The sequence below is a fragment of the Lissotriton helveticus genome, chromosome 12, assembly GCF_964261635.1.
Source record: "Lissotriton helveticus chromosome 12, aLisHel1.1, whole genome shotgun sequence".
Lineage (NCBI taxonomy): Eukaryota > Metazoa > Chordata > Amphibia > Caudata > Salamandridae > Lissotriton > Lissotriton helveticus.
The window spans coordinates 276,084,880-276,108,251 of NC_136073.1; the positions used below are offsets into that span (position 1 = coordinate 276,084,880).

The following is a 23,372-nucleotide window of genomic DNA, read 5'->3' on the forward strand; positions in this document are numbered from 1 at the left end:
CTTCTCTTGGATTCGGGCTTCTAAGAGGCGTGTCTTTAGAGTGCTTTGGCAGACCGTGTCGAAGGCGGCCTACAGGTCCAGGAGGATGAGGGCAGATGTTTCGCCGTTGTCTAGTTGGCACCTGATGTCATCTGTGGCGGCGATGAGGGCTGACTCGGTGCAGTGGTTTCGTCTGAATCCGGACTGGGAAGGGTCCAAGATGTCGTTGTCTTCCAGGTGGCGGGCCAACTGTCTGTTGACGATTTTCTCGATGACCTTTGCCGGGAATGGGAGCAGGGAGATGGGCCGGAAGTTCTTGAGGTCCTTGGGGTCTGCCTTGGGCTTCTTGAAGAGGGTGTTGATTTCGGCGTGTTTCCAGCTTTCCGGGAATGTCGCTGTTTCAAAGGAGATGTTGATGACCTTCCGTAGTTGGGGTGCGATGGCTGAGTCTGCTTTGTTGAATACGTGGTGTGGGCACGGGTCTGACGGAGATCCTGAGTGGATGGAGTTCATGACCTTGCGTGTCTCGTCGTCGTTGACGTTGGACCAGGAGGTCAGGCGGATGGCGCTGTTCACAGGGGAGGTGGAGTCTGGCGTAGTCGGGGTGGTCGTGGTGTTAAAGCTGTCGTGGATGTCCGCGATCTTGCGGTGGAAGAAGGTGGCTAGTGAGTCGTACAGTTCTTGAGAGGGCGGGATGATTCCGTCGACGATTCTACCAAAGAGTCCATCGACGACAAGTCCATCTACTGAGATCCCGTCGACGACCATTCCATCTACGTTAGATCTGGGTCAGAGCAAGGTTTTTTTCTCTTTTCTGGAAGAAGGCGCACAGCTACAAATAACGCTAATAAATCAAAATTGATGATTCTCTGTGTGTTGAGGTGCCAAAGGGTGAGGGGATAAGCCCTATAACCCTCCAGAAAAGTACTAACAACTGTTAGCACTAGATAGTTTACAAAAACGTAATACCCATGCACACTCTGAAATTTGGTTATATATTCGTCTCAGTATCGTCACGTAAAATATTTGTAAAGACAAAGGCTTGCAAAACACACAATAACAATTATGTATCTAGACAAATCAGGCGTCAATGTGAAGTGTCCTTTATTGCTCAGACACGGAAAATCAGCCGACACGTGTTTCGTAGCGTGTGGCACAGTCTGCCTGCGACTCTTCAGGGCTGTACTAGGAGAGTTTAAGAAAAAAAGGTCGCTCTGTCGGTGATAATTCCAACCCGACAGGGCCCTGGACCGGGTAAGGAACGTCTTGTCAGTGTGTGGAGACCCTCGAGGAGATATCATAAACGGGATCCAAAATTATCAGCAATAAGCGAATAATGTACGTGTAAAATTGATCAAATCTGTTGAAAGGATTACAGGATAGATACACGGCGGGGTATATGCAGGTGGATCGTTAGGTTCCAGTAAGTAGTACGAGTGTGTGGACGGGTGCGTCCAAAAGTGGAATCCCTTGTGTGCGCCGGATGTGCTTGTGGCACATCCGGCGCACACAAGGGATTACAGTCTACAAAGGGATTACAGTCTACAATGGTTTTACCTGCTCCAATTAAGGCTTTGGCTGGGATTCCAACTTATTTGACGCCAGTTTGATCAAGGAGTTTTCAACTTAAGTCATTTCAACGGCATGAGTATTCCCATATTTCCCATCTTATTCCATCTCACCTCCTAGAAACATATGCCTAAGAGGAGGATGATGATTATGACGATGAAGAAGGACCATTTGGTGTAGCTCGTCATCCTTCTGAGCTTCATATCAAGTGTCAAGATGAAGAGGAAAGGAAGAGGAGTACACTGAAAAATATTACCAAGAGGACATTGTCGTTCCTCATCACACAATGTATCATAGACAATATCGGCAGTCTGATACCAGCCATCTGTCGCCAAATCTTACCCAAGACTTGCAAGCCATGCTCCCTGATTATAGGCAGCGGTTTCCCCCGCAGGAGGTTATTCCACCACCTCCGCCTGTGGCGGTTCCAGATCCTGTACGTCCACCTGAGGCTCCGACATCAAGGCCTCTGAGTACAGAGCTTCATCAAGATCATCAACCTTCTAAACCTCCTCAGGATAAGGACACTTCCTCTGATGAGGAACCTGAAGAAGGTGAATTGCCAGAAAACCCTAATGTGGATCAATGGGATTCGTATATTATCGCTATGCCGTCGCCACCAACGCCTCTGCCATCTGATTCTCCACCAGAGGATATAAGTGGGTTTCACAACCTTATGCAGCGGGCTGCTGCTAGGTTTTAACTTCCTGTCACGGTGGAACAGACTGACTGTTTCCTTCACGATTTTAAGGAGGAGTCCAGGAAAGTTACCAGGGCCGTTCCAATAATTGATTATATATGGGACGAGGGTATAAAAATTATGAAAAATCCTGCGTCCGTGCCTGCGGTACTTCCAAGGATAGATAAAAAGTATCGTGCACCGGCCAATAGTCCCTCTTGCCTCATTGGACACCAGAGACCAGATTCTGTCATTTACCAGGCTGCCCAGCAAAGGTCTAAGAACCCGGCGACGCCTATTACTACACCACCGGACAAAGAGGGACGTCGTCTTGATCTCATTGGGAAGAAGTTTTCCACTATGGCTGCTGCTTCATCAGGGCTGCTAACTCATTAGCGATCATAGACCGTTACGATCGTCAAATGTGGTTGGACATGGCTGTGCTGATTGACCTCATTCCTGAGGAGAAAAGACAGGAAGCATGGAAGATTTTACTAGAGGGTGAGCGGGCAGCTTCAGAAACAATCAATTGTGCACTGGATATTGTCAATACGAATTTCAGACAGCTAGCTGGGGCAGCAGTACTTAGACCCCAGGGTTGCCTTAAACCCACCACCTTCAGACCGGAAGTCCAGACAAAAATATTGGACATGGCTTATGATGGGAATCGTTGTTTGCCCTACAGGCAATAAAAACCGATACAGACACTGCAAGATCCTTGGGCTCTTTGCAATACAAACGTGGGGCATTCAGAGGTGCCAGGGGGCGTGGTTATTCCTCTAGAGGAGGATATCAAACACAGCAAACCAGACAATACCAGCCCCAATATCGACAAATTTACCAGTCATCATACCACCAATCTAATAAGGCTGGTTTCTCTCGCCAGGGAGGTCGAAAACGATTCCAAAATCAAGGACGTGAATCAAACAGAAAGTATTGATCTCCGCAGGGCGCCATTCACAACTTTTCCCTTTCCCGTGGGCGCGAAGATTTCAACATTTGTGGACAAATTGCGAGAAATTACTTCCGATCTATGGGTTCTGGACCTGGTGAAAAACATCGTACCCTAGAAGTTCGAGGCATGTGGGCTGCTAAATTCATATCTGTTGCATTAGATCGCCGCCTAGTGTTGGGTCCGGATGATCGCACATTGTTGTCCTGGAAGAGTCTTCGAAGTATCCTGAGATAGGTGGCTCCTCCCCTGGACTACAGTGCGCATGGGCATCGGCTCCATCCCCAGATAGTTTTTTTCCGCCATTGGGTTCGGATGCGGTCTCGACGTCTCTCTGTCGGAACCGAGAAAACTAGCTTTTTTACGGCCAAAAGGCCTTAGATTCATTGCGTCGGTATTGTTTGCTTACGGTCTCCAGTTCTTCCGTCTCTTTGAGTCGGAATCTACGGAGTCGTATCACTCTTAGGACATCGAGGCCTTCTCATCGCAACCCGACCGCAACTTTTTGCCATGGAGCGGAGCCCGTTTAAGTACTGTCCCGTCTGTGGGTCAAAATACCCACATATCGATGTGCACCCGGTCTGTAACAAGTGCCTCTCGCCGGACCACAACGAGGACAACTGCATGGCCTGCTCCAGATTCAGGTCAAAAAAGACACTCAAACTTCGGCGCGCGGTGCGCCTTGAGGCCAGACAAGCGGCCCCGGATCCAGAGAACATCTTCGGCGACCAAGAAGAGGAGGGCCAGAGCCATCATCTTCAAATCTCACCGCCCGCGACGGACATCGAGGCGGATCCGGAAGACGGCGACGGAGTCGTGGGTCAAGGCCTTGAATACGTCGACGAGGTAGGGGACGTCGAAGAAGTTTATGGGGCCGCGGAAGATAGCTCAGGGGATGAGCTATGCCCCGAAGGTTACACGGATCAGGCTCGGGTCACGGGATCGCCAGTCGGCCTTACCCAAGACCCCGCACCGCAAGCCACGGCCCCGCCCTCAGGCCCGGCCACGGACATACTTGCTGCGAAGCCCGTATCGAAACCGAAACTGAAACAAGCGGTATCGACTACGCCTAAAATGGCCGACCCGAAACCGAAACTTACAGATTCGAGCGTTCCTAAGATGGCGGCCGCTCCACCAAAAACAGCAAAACCTGCTGCCTCATCGACTCCGTCGACCTCCGGTCCACAGAAGTCGAAGAAAACTGTCGATTTGACGGTGTCGAAATCGTCGGCGGAGGAGGTTTCCTCTAAGAAGGGAGATCGGCACGGGTCGACAAGTGCGACGCCGTCTAAGCCCGCCAAAGCCAGCGACAAGACTCCGGTGCCGACTGGGACATTGTTAGTCGGGCGCGTGGTGGAAACGGAGCCTGCAAAATCACACGGATCGAAAGCTGGAAGCTCAACACATCGGTCCAAAGACTCTGTGTCCACGGCTGCAGCATCCACGTCTAAGACTCAAAAGGGCCAACAAGACGTCGGTCCGAGGGCAGGGTGAAGGCCTCCTCGTCGGCGCCAAGTGCCGCTGTGAGTGACGCGTCCCCCATCGTCTCTTCACTACAGAGGATTCGGGAGAAGGCCTCTGCAACGCCGGCTCCGACGCCGTCGCACCAGAAGCCGATGGACTTGCCGGCAAAGCCTGCAGGCAAGCTTCTCTTCCTTCTGCCGCCGAAAGAGGCACCAAAGGCCTTTACCACAAAATCGGCGCCAAAGACGTCGGAATCATCAACGTCTGGAGCACTTTCAGGTCGACTACTCGACTCAGAAGAAGACTCTGAGCGTTTTATCGACGCAGACACGGGCAAATTGACCCTTTACAAACGAAAGATCACTTCACAGCCAGTGGACTCTTATGTCATCCCACTAAAGAAGAAACGGCTTGCTCAGGACGCTTCAGCCCTGATGGAACCTATACAGCCTCCTCCTAGAAGGAGCCCAACACCTTCCCCTGAACACTCTGAGGGTGAGGGATATGGAGAAGATGACCAATACACTTTCCCCATCAATGACCCTGATGCACAGCAGGATTCCTATGACGACATAGGTGACCAAGACACCCAGAATGTGGGGCAGGACCCACAGCCTTTCATTGCACGTGCATCCCCAACAGAAGATTCTGCAGGTTTTCAAGCACTCATTGAACGGGCAGCTGCTAATCATGATGTGGACATGCATGCTGACCCAGTTGAAGAAGACTTTCTATTTGACACTTTTTCAGTCTCTGAAAGGACAGTAAAGACACTGCCTATGCTCAAAGGGGTCCTTAAACATGCTGCGGACATCTTTAAAGAACCAACCAGGGCGAGGGTGGTCAATCCTCGCATCGAGAAGAAGTACAGACCAGCGCCTGCAGACCCGGCATACATTCGGGGACAGTTGCCACTTGACTCCCTTGTGGTCGCAAATGCCCGCAAACGGGCGAACTCCCAAACGACGGGTGAAGCTCCTCCCCCAGACAAGGAGTCAAAAGTGCTGGAGGCAGGGGGCAAAAGGGTGGCTGCGCAGGCTGCCAATTTCTGGCGTATTGCAAATACACAAGCACTATTGGCACGTTATGATAGGGCGCATTACGACACCCTAGAGCAAGTGTTACAACACCTGCCTCCGCAGTTTCAAGAGCCTACCAAACTGCTTATAGAAGAGGGCAAACTAATCTCCAATGCAGCCATAAAGTGTGCACTTGATGCCGCAGACACAGCGGCTAGGGCTATTAACACTAGCGTCATGCTGAGACGACAAGCGTGGCTCCGCATATCGGGGTTTAAACCGGACATTCAGACAACCATACTCAATCAGCCCGTCAATCCTGATAGACTGTTTGGTCCTGATGTTGACACCACCCTCGAAAAGATTAAGAAAGACAACGAAACAGCTAAGTCTATGGGGGCCCTACAATCACAACAGTTCCGGGGCAACACTTTTCGTCGCTCAGGTGCACGTGGAGTCACCAGAGGACAGATGGGTCAACAGTCGCAGTTCTCTAGAGGTGGAGCACAGTCCTCGTACCCCAAGCAGAACAAAGGGGGTAATCGAGGAAACAACACCAGAGGACGTGGCAGAGGAAACAACAATTCCCGTTCCTCTGCCCCAAACAAACAGTGACTCTCTGTCACTGCCCCCCGACCATTTAACACCTGTCGGGGGGAGACTCCAGCAGTTCCTGCCAGTCTGGACAAACATCACCACAGACAGGTGGGTACGAAAACTTGTCCAGTACGGTTATTGTCTAGAGTTAAAGTCCACTCCACCCAACATTCCACCAAGGCAACGGCCTATGTCCGCAGAGCATTTGCACTTATTGCAGCAAGAAGTAGTGGTGATGCTGCAAAAAGGCGCAATCGAGCTCGTGCCAGTGGAGGAGGAAGGCACAGGGGTGTATTCCCTGTACTTCCTTATTCCAAAGAAGGACGGATCTCTCAGACCCATTCTGGATCTGCGTCCCCTCAACCTGTATATACTGTCAGAACATTTCCATATGCTAACACTGCAACAGATTCTTCCCTTGTTAAACCAAGGGGACTTCTTAGCAACCTTGGACCTCAAGGATGCTTATTTCCACATTCCACTACACCCGTCCCACAGAAAATACCTCAGGTTCACTATCCAAGGCAAGCATTATCAGTTCAAGGTCCTGCCCTTCGGAGTGACCACAGCTCCAAGGGTGTTTACCAAGTGTCTGGCGACAGTAGCGGCGCACCTCAGGAGGCAGAACATCCATGTCTACCCCTACTTAGACGACTGGCTCGTCCAAGCCAAGTCGGAACAACAGTGCGCCGCGGACATGTCGTCTACCATTCACCTCCTTCACGACCTGGGCTTCTCCTTGAACTACCCAAAGTCGCATCTTCAGCCGGCACATGTCCGGCAGTTTCTAGGTGCAACGATCAATACCCTGACGGCCATGGCTCAGCCGAACCAAGTCAGGATAGACAGCATGCGGTCTCTAATCCAAAAGTTCAGACCACAGCACTCGCTCCCAGCGAGAGTGTTCATGCAGTTGATTGGCATGATGGCCTCCTGCATCTTCATAGTCCCTCACGCACGTTTACATATGCGTCCGCTCCAGGAGTGCTTAGCAAATCAGTGGACACAGGCTCAGGGACAATTAACAGACCTAGTGTTGGTTACCAGTCGGGCATACGACTCTCTGCATTGGTGGAATCCACACAACCTTTGCAAGGGCCGACTGTTCCAGGAGCCAGTGCCACAGATTATCCTGACAACGGACGCGTCTCTCCAGGGATGGGGAGCTCATCTGCTCACTTACACAGTGCAGGGACTATGGACGACGCAGCAACAAAAGATGCACATCAACTATCTAGAACTGATGGCAATCTTCATGGCGCTCAAGTCCTTCAATGTACATCTGTGCAACAAGGTAGTGTTAGTCCGGACGGACAACATGACCGCGATGTACTATATTCAAAAGCAGGGGGGCACCCACTCGCCACAGCTGTCTCATCTGGCTCAGAGCATGTGGAAGTGGGCCATTCAGAGGAACATTTTCCTCATGGCAGAACACCTCCCGGGCAAGGACAATCAGATGGCGGATCTGCTCAGCAGATACAGCCATCAAATGCACGAGTGGGAGTTACACCCATCAGTACTCCGCCCGTACTTCCAGCAGTGGGGTCAGCCGGAGATAGACCTGTTTGCCACAAACGAAAACGCAAAATGCCAACACTTTGCCGCCAGGTTCCCTCACCCACAGTCGCAGGGGAATGCGATATGGATGAACTGGTCAGGCAGATTTGCGTACGCTTTTCCGCCAGCCCCTCTGATACCGCTGGTGGCAAGAAAACTAAGGCAGCACTCGATGACACTCATCCTAGTTGCTCCAACGTGGGCGCGCCAGGCATGGTACACCACGTTTCTAGAACTCTCGGTGGTGCCGCATCAAAGGCTGCGCCTCACGCCCAGACTTTTGACGCAGAACCATGGAGACATTCAGCATCCAGATCCGCAACAGCTCAACTTGGCGATCTGGCTCCTGAAGTCCTAGAGTTTGGATACCTTCACCTACCTCCAGAATGCATGGACATCATCAAGGAGGCGAGAAAGCCTACTACCAGAGCATGCTATGCTGCAAAATGGAAGCGTTTTGTCATTTACTGTACGGCTAATAACATCGACCCGCTAGATGCATCTATCCCTAACATCATTTGCTATCTGTTACATCTTTACAAATGCAATCTAGCGTACACTTCCATTCGGATACATCTATCCGCCATAGCAGCTTATCTTCAGAACAGGCAGCATCTCTCTGTCTTCAGAGTGCCTGCCATTAAGGCTTTTCTTGAAGGTCTGAAACGAGTCATTCCCCCAAGGACACCGCCAGCTCCGGTGTGGAACCTCAATGTGGTCCTCACCAGACTGATGGGACCACCTTTTGAGCCACTACACTCGTGTGAACTCCAGTTCCTAACGTGGAAAGTAGCTTTCCTAATAGCTATTACGTCACTGAGGCGTGTTAGTGAGCTGCAAGCGCTCACAATACAAGAGCCATTCCTTCAGATTCATCCAAATAGGGTGGTACTGCGTACTAACCCCAAATTCCTTCCGAAGGTGGTGTCACAGTTTCATCTCAACCAAACTATTGACTTGCCTGCATTCTTCCAAAACCCACAAACGGTGGCGGAAAGAATGCTTCATACTTTGGATGTCAGGAGGGCATTGATGTACTATATTGACAGGACACAACACTTTAGGAAAACTAAACAACTTTTTGTTGCCTTCTCACCACAGCACAAAGGCAACCCTATTTCCAAAGCAGGAATAGCCAGGTGGATTGTTAAGTGCATCCAAATCTGTTATCAGAAAGCTAAACGTACCTTGACAATACCCCCAAGGGCGCACTCCACACGCAAATTGGGGGCATCTATGGCTTTCCTGGGGAACATTCCTTTAGAAGACATTTGTAGAGCAGCCACGTGGGCTACACCACATACCTTTACAAAACACTACTGTGTTGATGTGCATTCCAAGCAGCAAGCAGCTGTAGGACAGGCTGTTCTCAAAACACTTTTTCAAGTTTCTGCAGCTGGCACGGGCAACCGCCGCTAATGGAGGGACTGCTATATATTCTATGCAACAGATATGAATTTAGCAGCCCACATGCCTCGAACTGAATATGCTACTTACCAGTATGCATCTGTTCTTGGCATGTAGGGCTGCTAACATTCATATCGCCCACCCTCCTCCCCGGTGCCTGTCGCAGCTGCAGACATACTCTTGCATTCAATCATTAGCATGGACATCCTTTACACCTTACACTCCATCTCTGCCATAATGGCGCAAAATAATCTGGGGATGGAGCCGATGCCCATGCGCACTGTAGTCCAGGGGAGGAGCCACCTATCTCCGGATACTTCGAAGACTCTTCCAGGACAACAATGTGCGATCATCCGGACCCAACACTAGGCGGCGATCTAATGCAACAGATATGAATGTTAGCAGCCCTACATGCCAAGAACAGATGCATACTGGTAAGTAGCATATTCATTTATCACCAAGCCACCTACCACTCCGCCCAGGCGACCCCCTCCCCCTCGTCTTCACTTATTATTCAAAGAAGCTGTATCAATGCTCCTAAAGAATGCTATAGAGAAGGTCCCAGCACACCAGAAACGGACAGGTTTCTATTCTCGTTTTTTCCTGATCAAAAAGAAATCAGGGGAATGGCGACCGATCCTAGACCTTCGCAACCTGAACAGATTCCTCAAGAAACCAGGATTTTGCATGGTCATCCTTTCAGAGATTCTAGGTTGCCTGAACGAGGGAGATTTTATGGCTTCTCTGGATATGGAAGAGGCTTATTTCCACATCCCAATCCATACCAAACATCGTAAATATCTCCGCTTCACTGTGGCTGGGGCCCATTATCATTTCAAAGTGCTCCCATTTGGTCTGAAGTCAGCTCCAAGGATCTTCACAAAATGCCTAGCTCCTGTAGCAGCAACATTAAGATCACGAGGAATCCAAGTCTTCTCATATTTGGACGATTGGTTAATCAAGGGTCCTTCGGAGCAAGCGGTCAGGACTGCTACTGTGACGTCTCTTCGCCTCTTCAACTCTCTGGGGCTCACTGTGAACAGAAGCAAATCTCAATTAGGTCCAATGCATGTCCTTTCATTCCTTGGAGCTCTTCTGGACACAGTCCAATGCAAGGCATTCTTATCTCAAGAATGATAGCTTCGTCTCCAGAAGCTAGCTCTTCTGATTTCAAGAAGAAAGTCAGTTTCTGTCCGCATGTTCGCTTCGCTTCTGGGGATGTGCTCTTCAACAATAAATCTCATCCCTTTGGCACGCCTCAGAATGAGGCCACTACAGGAAGAACTGCACCTTCAGTGGCAACAAGCTGCAGGTTCGTTTAACGACACCATCAAGGTCACACCACGCATGGTAAACACTCTACATTGGTGGTCACAGATGGCCAATCTAGCAGAAGGCCTCACTTTCATTCATGAGGGCCCAGATTTTGTTCTGACAACAGACACCTCCATGGAGGATGGGAAGGTCATCTCCAGGATTTGCAGATACAAGGCAAGTGGTCTCAAGAGTACAGACAAAGGCACATCAACAGCCTGGAGTTGCGAGCAATTTTTCTATCTCTGCAAGCCTTCCTACCAAGAATTACAGGTTCATCGGTGCTGGTTTGGACCGACAATACCACCAGCATATTTTATATAAACAAGCAAGGAGGGACAAGGTCAGCAACTCTGTCAAGAGAAGCTCAAGAACTGTTGGAATGGGTTACACTCCACAACATAACCCTCAAAGCGGAGCATGTCGGAGGCCTCCACAATACCCTGGCGGATACACTCAGCAGATCCCTATCAGACTGTCACGAGTGGGAGCTAGAGCACATTCAAGTGAAAAGAGTTTTCCAGAGTTGGGGCAAGCAGACATTGGATTTGTTCGCAACAAAGCACAACTAGAAATGCCAATATTACACCAGCAGATATCCACAACAGGGATCAAGGGGGAATGCCCTGTCCATGCGATTGTCAGTGATTTGTGCTTATGCTTTTCCCCCAAATACCTCTGATCCCGAGGGTGTTACGCAAGATGAAAGGGATGCCGTCTCATCCTCATTGCACCCCGGTGGCCACGACAGTACTGGTTCCAAGAACTTCTTTTGCTCTCCCAGGACCAGCCGATCCGTCTTCTTCCAACATCAACAATGCTGTTGAGGAACAGGGGACAATAGGTGAATCCAGACCCTCAGTCTCTAAATTTGCACGCATGGCTCCTGACTTCATAGAATTCAAAGACCTTGACATCCCTCATGACTGTTGTGACATCCTACCTAAATCACGAGCTCTGAGCACCATTAAGACGTATCGTCTTAAATAGAAAAGATTTTGCTGTTGGTGTGAGGCTCACAGTGTTCACCCGATTGAAGCTCCTGCGGAACAAATTCTTCCTTATTTGTTGCATCTGGCTAGATCAGGACTCACTTTTCCATCAGTTAAAGTCCATTTAGCCGCACTTTACAGATTCAGAAAAGGTGCTAAGCTTCCTTCTTTATGTTCATCCTCATTAATCAAACAATTCATGAGAGGTCTCTACCGAGCATTCCCTCGGGTGCGTTCTCCTCCACCAGAGTGCGAACTCAACACAGTCCTCACGCAGTTAATGAAACACCCATTCGAAACCATCCACAAGGCTGAGCTCAAATTTCTCACATGGAAAGTTGCTTTACTCCTAGCTTTAACATCTGCTAGAAGAGTGAGTGAAATCCAGGGTTTCACTATAAAGGAACCATTTTTGCATTTCTCTCAGGATTATGTGACCCTCCGAACTAATCCTACATTTATACTAAAAGTGCCGTCACAGTTTCATCTCAATGAACCAGTGAAGTTATGGACTTTCTTTCCAAATCCGTCTACGCCAGCTGAAAGAACCTTACATACCCTTGACATCAAAAGATGTTTAAAGTTTTATCTACAGAGAACAAAACCCTTTCGGAAATCTGACCAGTTGTTTGTGGCTTACGGACAGGCTACGCTGGGAACAGCAGTAACAAAAGCCAAAATTGCCAGATGGATAGCATCCACAGTCCATTTCTGTCATGACAAATCTAACAGGCCATTGCTGAGGAAGGTCGAGGTCCATTCCACAAGAACTGTGGCAGCGTCTACAGCATTGTTTGCTGGAGTGACTCTAGAAAATATCTGCCATGCTGCGACATGGAAAAATGTCCACACTTTCACGAGACATTACTGCCTTCAATCTACATGTCAAGAGGATGCGACGGTTGGACAGGCTGTCCTACGCCACCTTTTTCTTTGAGAACATTTTCAGGTACCCTTTGATCTTTTTAATATTATTTATAATTACCATTGTTCATGATGCACAGACAGTTATGAGATTTTAACATGTGCATTGTTTATATATATATATATATATATATATATATATATATATATATATATATAATGTGTACATAACACTTAGATATCCACGAAGGTATATGACTATGCATGTTTATTTTCATATTTATAGATCGTTTTACATGTGAAAGATTGAGTTATTATGCCTTTGTTAATTATTTGTGGATGCAACTGGGAGTTTATTAGCACAAGTCTCCCACCATCCGCAATCGACTTGGCATACTGCTTGCTACTCTGATTCAGGCATGTGAATCTATGAAAGATACCCCAATACTGGATAAGAAAACAAGTTACTTACCTGTAACTACAGTTATCCAGTATTGGTATCTTTCTTAGATTCACATGCTCCCACCCTCCTCCCCGGAAAATCAGTTCTCTATTTTTGGGATACTTATTTCCCACTTGTGCTAACGAAAATCTGAGAACTGGCTCTGCTGAGAGTGTTCTAGAGGGCGCTGATAGCTGATTGGTTGGGACTAATTGTTTGGTCCTTTTAGCATAATGATGTAGATAGGCTGCTTAGATCTAGGCCTCAGGCCTTTTCTTTAGGGCCTACTGCTGTTATTTACCTTTGGCACCGCTTTTTTATTTACCGTGGGACTCCCGCCTCGGCGACGGGCAATGATTCAGGCATGTGAATCTATGAAAGATACCAATACTGGATAACTGTAGTTACAGGTAAGTAACTTGTTTTCTTATAGGGGATGAGGCTTTGAGGCTTTAATGATCCACAACTTTGTTTTTTATTAAAATCCACACCTGCTTCTTTGGGAGATTCTAAGGTTTTAAATGGATGACCTCAGAGTCTTCTTTCATCCATCATGGCAGTCTTTTTGTAATGCTTCTAACACATGAAATAGGAATATGTGACATAGTTCTGTGTGCTCCCTAACTCAGAAGAAGGGGACTGTATATCCGGTGTCTCTATGAAGGTCAATCTATGTTAACCGGAAACTGGAGAAGACAGTAATGGGAGTAATATGCAGCATGCAGCTTTGGCAAGACTTGCCTACGCATCTAAGATCAAGAAAATGGTGTACAGGTGTGTCCTGTATGAACTGGCTGCCTCTCCTGAGCCTAACAAACCCTTCTTCTGCATGTAGTTGTGTGTGGAGGATGCAAGAATCACCACTGGAAAACAGAATAAAGGTGTCTGTCTAAGAAGTGTCTGTTGGAAGGTGATCACCAAGTAGACACTGTAGCAAGGGATTCCATGTTCTTAACACCCAGCTGCTACATACATTCGAGCAGCAAGTCTCCATGCCCTCCTGAGTCAGTATTAAGATGTCCACTGAGAGTCCATGAATAAGTTTGCAGAGCTCTTTAGAGAACAACATGACGTCAGAGAAAAAAGGAAAAATTGCGGCAGAACAATTCATCTGCTCTACAAAAGACTTGGAAGAGTTGTCAACATATGGATAATGCTGCAGAGCACAATCCTGAAAGAGAGAGGGTGTAGTTCTTCAGCAACAGCCAAAAATCTCCGTAGACTTCTACTTATAACAAATTATTCCTCCTCATGACCCCACCAATCAGTACCGAAGTTGAACAGCCAGTGTCTATATTCTTCCAGATTGGGGGAAGAAATCACTCCAGGCTTGTGGGACTGGAGCTCATTTTGAAAGGATACTGTCCACCTCCTGTGGTTTCCACTTGCTCAACACAAACCAACCGACTTACAACTTTTCAAGTAGAAAGTTTAAACTCTGGGACCAAAACAGAAATGCAAAGCAAGGAAAACATGGGTGTTCCCTCACATATTTTCATTGCCCAAAATCAAGCTTGCTTAGTCAAACTAAGATTTATATTGGAGCTTATGTAAACAAATTATAAAAAGAAGTTCTGGAAGTTAGATGTACAACAAATCACACCAGCTATTCACAAGGACCATAGTATTTACACAGTAGATCTTCAGACTGTATAGTTTTTTGACTGGTCAGTTAACTAATGCAGAAGTGGTGCGTTCGAGGTTAAGAGGGTTTCATCTTTCAGTTCAAGGTGCTACCATTCAAACTCCAGTCTGCATTAATAGTGATTTACACATGGGTATCGGTTGTACATCACCTGAACCAGCAAAGAGTGCTTTCTCAGGTTCCACCATGGGTTTAGAGAACATCAGATGTTGGAATAATGGAATTTGCACCCAATAACAAAATAAGCCTAGTGCTCAGCCACATTTTTAGATGGGGTTAGGCAACTTCTCTTTACTCTATTATTAGTAAGTGGGTGATCAATAGAATGCTGTCAGGAAAACGTCCCTGACATAAGAAATCCACATTTACAGCAGTTGATCTACATTCCTGGACGAAGTTTGGAATTCAGCTCATCTAAAAGCCACCCAAATAAGACCTTTTTCCAGGTCAATGGTGGGATGCATGTTTATTTCCATCATCAGTTAGATGTCTACTGGAGTGGTCACACAAAAAAAGGTACATGTGTAAAGCCGAGGTCTGAGATAAAGACTGATCAGTAGGTAATTTCATATTTTCTAATATAACTGTCCATTGGAGTTACTATTTTTGCCAGTTCTACAGGTACACATGTGAATCTGGAATGTATTGATAATTATAACAATTGCCTCTCTTAGTCTCAGGTGTTTGAATGCGTCTGCAAATGGTTTGGAGTTTTTACCTGTGGCCAGCGATGGAGAGGAGACCTCAAGTGAGCTTCAGCACCTGTACTTGACCAATAATAACCTCACAGATGAATGCATCCCTGCATTAACTGGACACTCCAGTCTGCGTGTATTGCGAATGGCAAATAATCAGCTGCAGATGTTTCCTGCCAGGTAACTGCAAGCCTAAAACCTGAAGTGGAATCATATTTGATAAAGGTGGAAATATAAAGTGTACAGGGAAGACATGTGTGGTGTTTGAGAGTGCTGTGGTTGTTGTATGTGAAGGTACTTCCCAGTTAGTTTTGTGTTGCAGGCTAAGAACCAATGCTGAATGGTTTTGAAGAGACAGTTGGAAGAGTCTGAGATGAGACCAGATAAGATGAACATGAAAGACATGTTAGATCATGCTGTAGTGTTCATCTAGAACTGCTAAGATGTATTATATAGTTAAATAAGCAAGTCTGTTGTTCCTACAACTCTTGAACATTCATCAGAAATAATGGCACTAAGGACTACAAATAAAAAAGACTAAAATTAGATAGAACTGTGAAACAGAAGAAACTTATGAGGTTCCCTCCTGACCTGGTTGTAGTTGGGGTTGGAGCCCATGGGGGAGCCATGAGGAATTGCATTCTGCCCAAGAGCAGATACCGAAGGGCTTTACTAGAGTCCAGAGGACGTTGATTGGAGCTACAGTCTACAGCAAAGGTCTTCAAACTGTGGGGCGCACCCCCCTGGGGGGGCGTGGATGTGTTCCCAGGGGGATCACAAATGGGCCTGCAATTACATGTAAATGAAGCTAGCCTGGAAGCAGGAAAGGTGTGTTTCCAGGCTGTCTTCATTTACATGAAGCAGTTAAAGCACATTAAAAAAAATTGAGGACGGTGTGGTGTTCATACAGTCGTTCATAGATGTCTGTTTCAATGGTGATGAGTTATTGTTGTTTTCTGTTTTAAGAAGAGGGCTGTTTCCTGTAAAATAGAGGCAAAGATGGCGCATTGCAGAGTTTCTTACTTGAAGAGCGCCTCATTAATTAAGACATGCTTAGTATATTCCTGAAAAACGTTAGTTGGTTTAGCGCAGCATTTTTTAGTTGACTGCATGAGGCACTGTAAGGTAAACATCGAAAGCACTGAATTACATGATGGAAGATTGCTTTTCTCACAGGTTCTAGGACCAGTATTTAAAAATCTGATTGCACCCATATGAGAGTGATTTCTCCTCCTTTGTGTCTGACCTTAGATACAATCTTTAAACAGGGCTAAGGAATTGTTAATTTCTCTTTTAAGGGTTGGATTGCTCTCCTCTGTATTCCCGTGGAGGAAGTGTGTGTTTTTTTTCTTCGAATGTTACTTGCACTTTACTATTGAAATGTGTGTATTCTGGTTCTGATTCATTGTATGTGCAGGTGTTGGTGTGTATTTTTATTTAATCCTATCAATGTACAAGGCACTCTGCACCTGTCACAGGATCTTGAATGGGAGGGCACCTCGACCACTGCAGAGACTGATTGAAGCCTATGAACCTGCCCGAGCGCTCAGATCCGCGGGGGGGGGGGGGGTCTGTTGAGGATCCCAAAGGTGAAGAAAGCCCGCATGGGAGGGAGATCCTTTAGGTATCTAGCGGCAAACTACTGGAACAAACTCCCAGCGGATTGCGCTGGGAACCTAAAGAAAGGAGGTTTCGAGCGAAATTAAAAACCCACCTCTGTTAGATAAATGCCTGCCTGGCAGCTGCTCTTTCCTGTTTGCCGCCTCTCCCACTTTTCAGCGCGGGGACACGCCGGTGTGCGTAACTCAGCGCTTTATAAATGCCCCTATTATTATTATTATATTATAATGGCAAGGACAGTCAAAAACTATCAAAGCTGTGAGTACCAGTTGCGTAACTAAGCCCCTCTGGCACTTAGCAGTCCCCTGGCCTGAGAGCTCCGAACTGGGTCTGGAGCATGGCCCCCTGCTATGTAGTTTGCAGAGGGAACCCCTCAAGTTTTGTTAGCCACTGGTGAGTACTGGTGTTTGCTGCGAGTACTGGTGTTTGCTGCGAGTACTGGTGTTTGCTGCGAGTACTGGTGTTTGCTGCGAGTACTGGTGTTTGCTGCGAGTACTGGTGTTTGCTGCGTGTACTGGTGTTTGCTGCGAGTACTGGTATTAACGGGGAGTACTGGTGTTGGCTTTCTGGGTGGATGTGCACAAGCAGCCAAAGTCTAGTTGAAAAGTGGCTTAGAGCTGAGGCTAGCTACAGTACAACAAAGTTATCATAGTTGCAAAAACAGTGTGAATGTTCAGTCAGAAATGTGAGTTTTTGTGAATACATAGCACTTTAATGAAGTCTCCTAATGTCTAACTATATTTACAGTAGAAATGGCGATTAAATGCCTACAGATCACACAAAACATAATACATCATGAGAATGTTACTGCAAGACCATACAGCAATATACAAAGGCAGCACCTATAAATGTTATTTACTCCAGTATTGGAGCTTTCATAGATTCACATGCCTGAATCATTCCCCGTCGCCGAGACGGGAGTCTCCGGTATATAAAAAAGCAATGCTTAGTTGTATAGCAAACTGAAAAGAGGCCTAGACCCATTTCCATTTTGCAACCCATAACCTTCATTATGTAAAAGAGACCAAACTTTTCTCTGAACCAATCAGAGCTCCTCACCCTCTAGAACACTCCTGAAAGAACCTTTTGCCCCTCAGGTTTTCTACTGCACGTTGTGCTAGGGAGTCTCCTTTGAGCTCTGCTCAAATTCTGCTATTTTCAACCTTTTTGAAGAACTTTGTTCTTACATCTTCAACTGTATTTTGTACTACTCTGGACTGCCTTCAAATACATTCTTTAGAGAAAGGTCTTTTTAGAGCCTGTGCCACTTGTTCAAAGAAGAGGCTCTACACTAATGACCCTCATACTGACTGCATTTACCGTCTATACGCAGATCACCAGGCCAAAGACTGCAAGGTATGTCGTACATTCTCAAGTAAGACTCTGAGAGATCGTGAAGGACGCCTTTTGATATGGCTTCAAAAGCTAAAGGCCAGAAAGGAGGTTATCTCCAGCGACAGTGATGGGGCTTCCTCATCAACTTCCAGGAGATCTCCAAAGAGAAAAAAATTTCATCAAACTCATTCCTCAGGAGACTACCTGAGAAGGCTCTAAAAAAACACTCATGGGTCTTCTGGGCGTAGTCCTCCAAAATCTCCTCAATCTGTGGAAAAGGAGAGTAACAGACCTACTTCTGGAGAAAAACCATCGAAAAAATCAACTCCTGAACCGTCAAAGTCACCTCCTTAGGTCAAAGAATCCTTCAGAAAGCGGTCTTCTATGCCTCCTGAGGAAAAATCTAAGAAACTTGTATTGTCGACGGGATCATCGACAAAGAAACCATCTTCGTCGACGGCGATGATAGAGGTAATGAAACGATCAAAGTTACCGTAATTGCCTATTGCGGTATCCTCTCCATCGACGACTATGTCGACGACGGGATCGTTGTTGATGGTGATGACGATGGGGTCGTCGACGGGAACATCGACGACGTGACTATGTCGCCGACGACGGAAAACGCTTTACACCTGGTGTCGACGATGGCATCGACGACAGTAGTGTCGACGACGATCTCGTCGATGGGCTCGTCGACGAGGGAAATTGCAGAAAAACTGGTAATTGTACGAAAGAGGAGGATTATACCAGAGGTCACCTCCCCTCTAGTGCCAACACACCCGCTAGAGGAGGTGGATTCAGAAGAGGAGGAGGATGATGGACCCTTTTGTTACGCCAGTAGTCCCTCCCGACTACATGTAAAATGTAAGGATGATGACTATGAGGAGGGATATGGGGAGTACCAGAACCTCCCGCAACAACATTATCACCAAGGGTACCAGGAGGTTGCTATGCCATCCTCCATGATGATGGATCAGCAGTTTATGCTGGCTGACTATAAAAAGAGATTTCCGCCGACAACAGCTTCTCAGGAAATCTGTCTCACATTCACGTTCCTTCCCTGCTACTCCAGTTAGAAGCAGGGAATCGCTACAAGAAGTTACGCCTCCAACTCCTTAAACACAGCACCACCAGGACCCTGTCACCACGGACGATGATGACCAGGAAGTGGGAGAAATAACAGATCCCAACAAGGAATGGGATGACATCCTCATTCATCCTTCCCACAGACAGTATCTTCAGTTTACAGTGGCCGGAGACCATTACCCATTCAAAGTGCTACCATTTGGCCTCAAGTCTGCCCAGAGAATTTTTACAAAGTGTCTGGCGCCAGTGGCAGCTTTTCTCAGAAAGCAAAAACACCAAGTATTTCCATACCTGGATGACTGGTTGGTAAAAGCGCCATCGGAAACTTTAACCCAGACTTTAACTATGGCATGCATACAGTTGTTTGCCGAACTGGGACTGACTTTGAATATGGAAAAATCCTCCCTTCAGCCTTCAAGGAAGATCACACTCCTAGGAGCAATTCTGGACACCTTAGTAGACAAAGCATTTCTCTCCACAGAGAGGCAACTGGGGCCCTTATCTCTGGCCAAGGAGTTCACAAGAAAAAAGTGTCTTTCAGTACGCAAGTACAAGTCGCTGCTAGGGACAATGTCCTCTTGCATACCTCTCATTCCCTTTTGCCGACTAAAAATGCGTCCATTACAGGAGGAGCTGGATCGACAATGGCACCAGGCAGAGGGACCCTTTGAGGACAAGGTGAAAATCACGCCTGCTATGGTGCAAGCAGTAGCATGGTGGACCCAAAGAAGGAACATCTCGGTGGGTCTTTCCTTCCTGACCGAACCAGCTTCATTGGTAATTACCACTAATGCATCTCTGGAAGGATGGAGAGCATTCCTTCAGGATCTGCAAGTCAGCGGTCAGTGGAAATTGCAAGAACAACAACTTCACATCAAATTGCTGGAGCTCAGGGCGGTAGGCTTAGCTCTCCTGGTTTTTCTACCAAGAATTCAGGGAACATCTCTTCTAGTAAGGACAGACAACACAACCACGATGCACTACCTCAACAAGCAGGGAGGTAAAAGATCACTCTCCCTGTCATGAGAAGCACAAAAGATATGGAAGTGGGCTGTAGAGCATGGAGTATCTCTAATGGCGGAACATCTTCCAGGAGATCAGAACATCAAAGCAGACACTCTCAGCAGACTGAAATTGACCTGCCACGAGTGGGAAATCAACCAAGACATATTACAAAGTGTCGTCTTCAAATGGGAAGTTCCGACAGTGGATCTGTTGCAACAGCTCAGAACAAAAAATGCCAGTTCTTTGCAAGTTGGCATCACCAACGGGGGTCTTGGGGGAATGCGTTTTTGAAGGCATGGTCAGGCGTCTTTGCCTACGCCTTTCCTCCAATTCCCCTCCTTCCACGTGTTCTCACAAAGATGAAAAAGGAGCCGTGCAAAGTAATGCTGATAGCTCCGTGGTGGCCCAGGCAACACTGGTTCACGGAGTTGCTCCTATTGTCGGAGGATCATCCAATTTGTCTACAACCGATACCATCACTCTTGACAAGGTCCCGGGGACACGTACTTCATCCAGACCCGAAATTGCTGCGCTTAGCGGCCTGGCACCTGAATACTGCGAATTTCACCACTTAGATATTTCTGCAGAATGCAGAGATATTCTAGCAAGTGCCAGGGCGGAGAGTACAAACAGAATGTATAGGATGAAATGAAAGAGTTTTGTATGTGATGCCAAGAACGGAATAGCCATCCTCTGAATTTAGCGGCACATCAAATTATTCCTTATACTCTGATGCTAGCGAAATCTGGTTTGGCCCATGCTTCTATTAAGGTGCATCAGGCGGCGATTTCTCGATATAGAATAACTTCTTCTGGTCCATCATTGTGGTCTGAAAGAATTGTTAAACAGTTCATGAAGGGATTGTTTCAGACTTTCATTAGACCTCCACCACCTCTCTGGCAGTTGAACATTGTTCTATCTCAATTGATGAAAGAGCCCTTCGAACCAATTCACAGGGCGGATCTAAAATTCTTATCCTGGAAAGTGGCTCTTCTAATAGCTCTCACTTCAGCCAGAAGAGTTGGGGAAATACAGGCTCTCACTATACAAAAAACGTTTTTGCAGTTCTAAGAGGACAGGATTGTCCTCAGGACTAATCCAAAATTCATTCCAAAAGTTCCAACAGACTTTCATCCAAATGAACCATTGATGCTTAAGAGGGTTTTCCCTCCACCATCAACAGCAGCTGAAAAAGCTCTTCATTCATTGGATGTTCAATGCTGTCTGAAGTTCTACTTGCAAAAAACAAAGCCTTTCCGAAACTCTTCTCAACTATTTGTTGCTTATAGCGCCCCTAGGAAGGGGTTTCCGTTGTCAAAGAGGGGAATTGCCCAATGGATTTCAAGTGCAATACAGTTCTGTCATCACGTGGCAGGGAAGCCGTTGAATGCACAAGTACGTGCCCATTCTACAAGGGCAGTGTCCACCTCCACTGCTTTATTTGCGGGCGTACCTATCCAGGATATGTGCAGGGCTGCTACCTGGAAGAGTATGCATACCTTCACCAGACATTACTGCCTCGATGCACCTTCAGAGAAGGATGTGGCAGTGGGACAAGCTGTACTGAGGAACCTTTTCCAGTAACAGTGAGTTCTCTTTACCATCCCTCCGTCCTTTATTAGTGAGATGAGCACATTTTATTGTTGTAAGCTATATTATATACAATTTATGAAGTTTTTCTCTATATATATTTATAAAGGAATACTGCTATTATCAGATAACATATGTTGCCTAGTTCGAGAGCTTAGGTAACAAAATATTTGCTATTTTTTTACTGCTCACTATTCTGATTCAGGCATGTGAATCTATGAAAGCTCCAATACTGGAGTAAGAAAACAAGTTACCTACCTGTAACTTTGGTTTTCCAGTACTGGAAGCTTTCATAGATTCATATGCGACCCACCCTCCTCCCCTGAGAGGCTCACCTTGGATTTAGCACAAAAGGTGTCTATGGCACAAGTGCACGAAAATCTGAGGGACAAAAGGTTCTCTCAGGAGTGTTCTAGGGGGGTAAAGAGCTCTGTTTGGTTCAGAGACAAATTTGTTTTTTTTTACATAACAAAGGTTTTGGGTTGCAAAAGCGAAATGGGCCTAGGCCTCTTTTCAGTTTCCTATACAACTAAGTATTGCTTTTTTATAATACTGGAGACTCCCGTCTCGATGACGGGGAATGTTTCAGGCATGTGAATCTATGAAAGCTTCCAATACTGGAGAATCAAAGTTACAGGTAAGTAACTTGTTTTCATATTGATTGTGTTCAATAACTGATCACAAACACCGAACACTTTGAAAACAAGAAAATGAAACATGATAGTAATGAGTACTACTGAGTGGTTTGGGGCAGGATCAGTGAGTGTGAATTTAATGTCAAAGACAGCTAAAAAAGAGACAATATCTGCAGGTAATTGTTTTTTGTTCACTTTCAGGTAACTGCATATGAAAACACGCACACACCTCAATTGAATAATAAATGCAGGTTAAACTAATCTAAGTGAAATATACTGTTTTATCTTATGAAACCTCAGTTGGCTAATGTGATCACTGCAGATGTCTTCGTATGTGACCAGAGAGTCACAGAATTAAATCCTGATTGGTGCAGTGAGGATTAGTGACTTGTTTACAGTGCGACGAGGTCTCAATTGTGACAGAAAGCACTGTGAATGCCATTATTTAAAATTGTTATTACACTATATAAAACAAGTGCTTTAAAAATACACCTGTTAGCAATAAGCATTCAGACTATACCTAGTGGGGATATTTTTATATGTGTCCATTTAAATAGTGCACTCCTTTTAACAGACACATATATTACATCTCAAACAGAATAAATATTTGTCACCACTAAGCTGAGTGACTGCATTAATTAAAAGCTACCCTGACTCCAAAGCAGCCTTTATGTGGTAGTTAACTGTTGCACACATTTCATTCAGGTAGCAGGCACCTTGGAGAGAAGGCATATTCTTCTTTAGTTCTCTACTACATGTTTCACAGCATGGGAGCCCTCCACACCATCTATGAGTTGGCACCGGACACCAGTTATAGCAGTCTTACTATGAAAAAGAACATGGGTGCATTTTCCTTGTTAGCAATAGGGCCCAGGTCACCAGTGTTGTGCACGCATGGAACAGGGCCTAAGCAACAGAGGGAG

General features: G+C 46.5%; 1 protein-coding gene across 2 annotated transcripts in view; it reads left to right on the forward strand.

The window, feature by feature from the left end:
- PHLPP2 (PH domain and leucine rich repeat protein phosphatase 2) overlaps positions 1-23,372 on the forward strand; it is a 704,566-nt gene that overhangs the window by 514,314 nt on the left and 166,880 nt on the right. For both annotated transcript variants that reach the window (XM_078669274.1, XM_078669275.1), the window contains one exon: positions 15,158-15,358. In XM_078669274.1, coding sequence (XP_078525400.1) covers positions 15,158-15,358 — 201 coding nt within the window. The remainder of the gene's footprint in view (positions 1-15,157; positions 15,359-23,372) is intronic.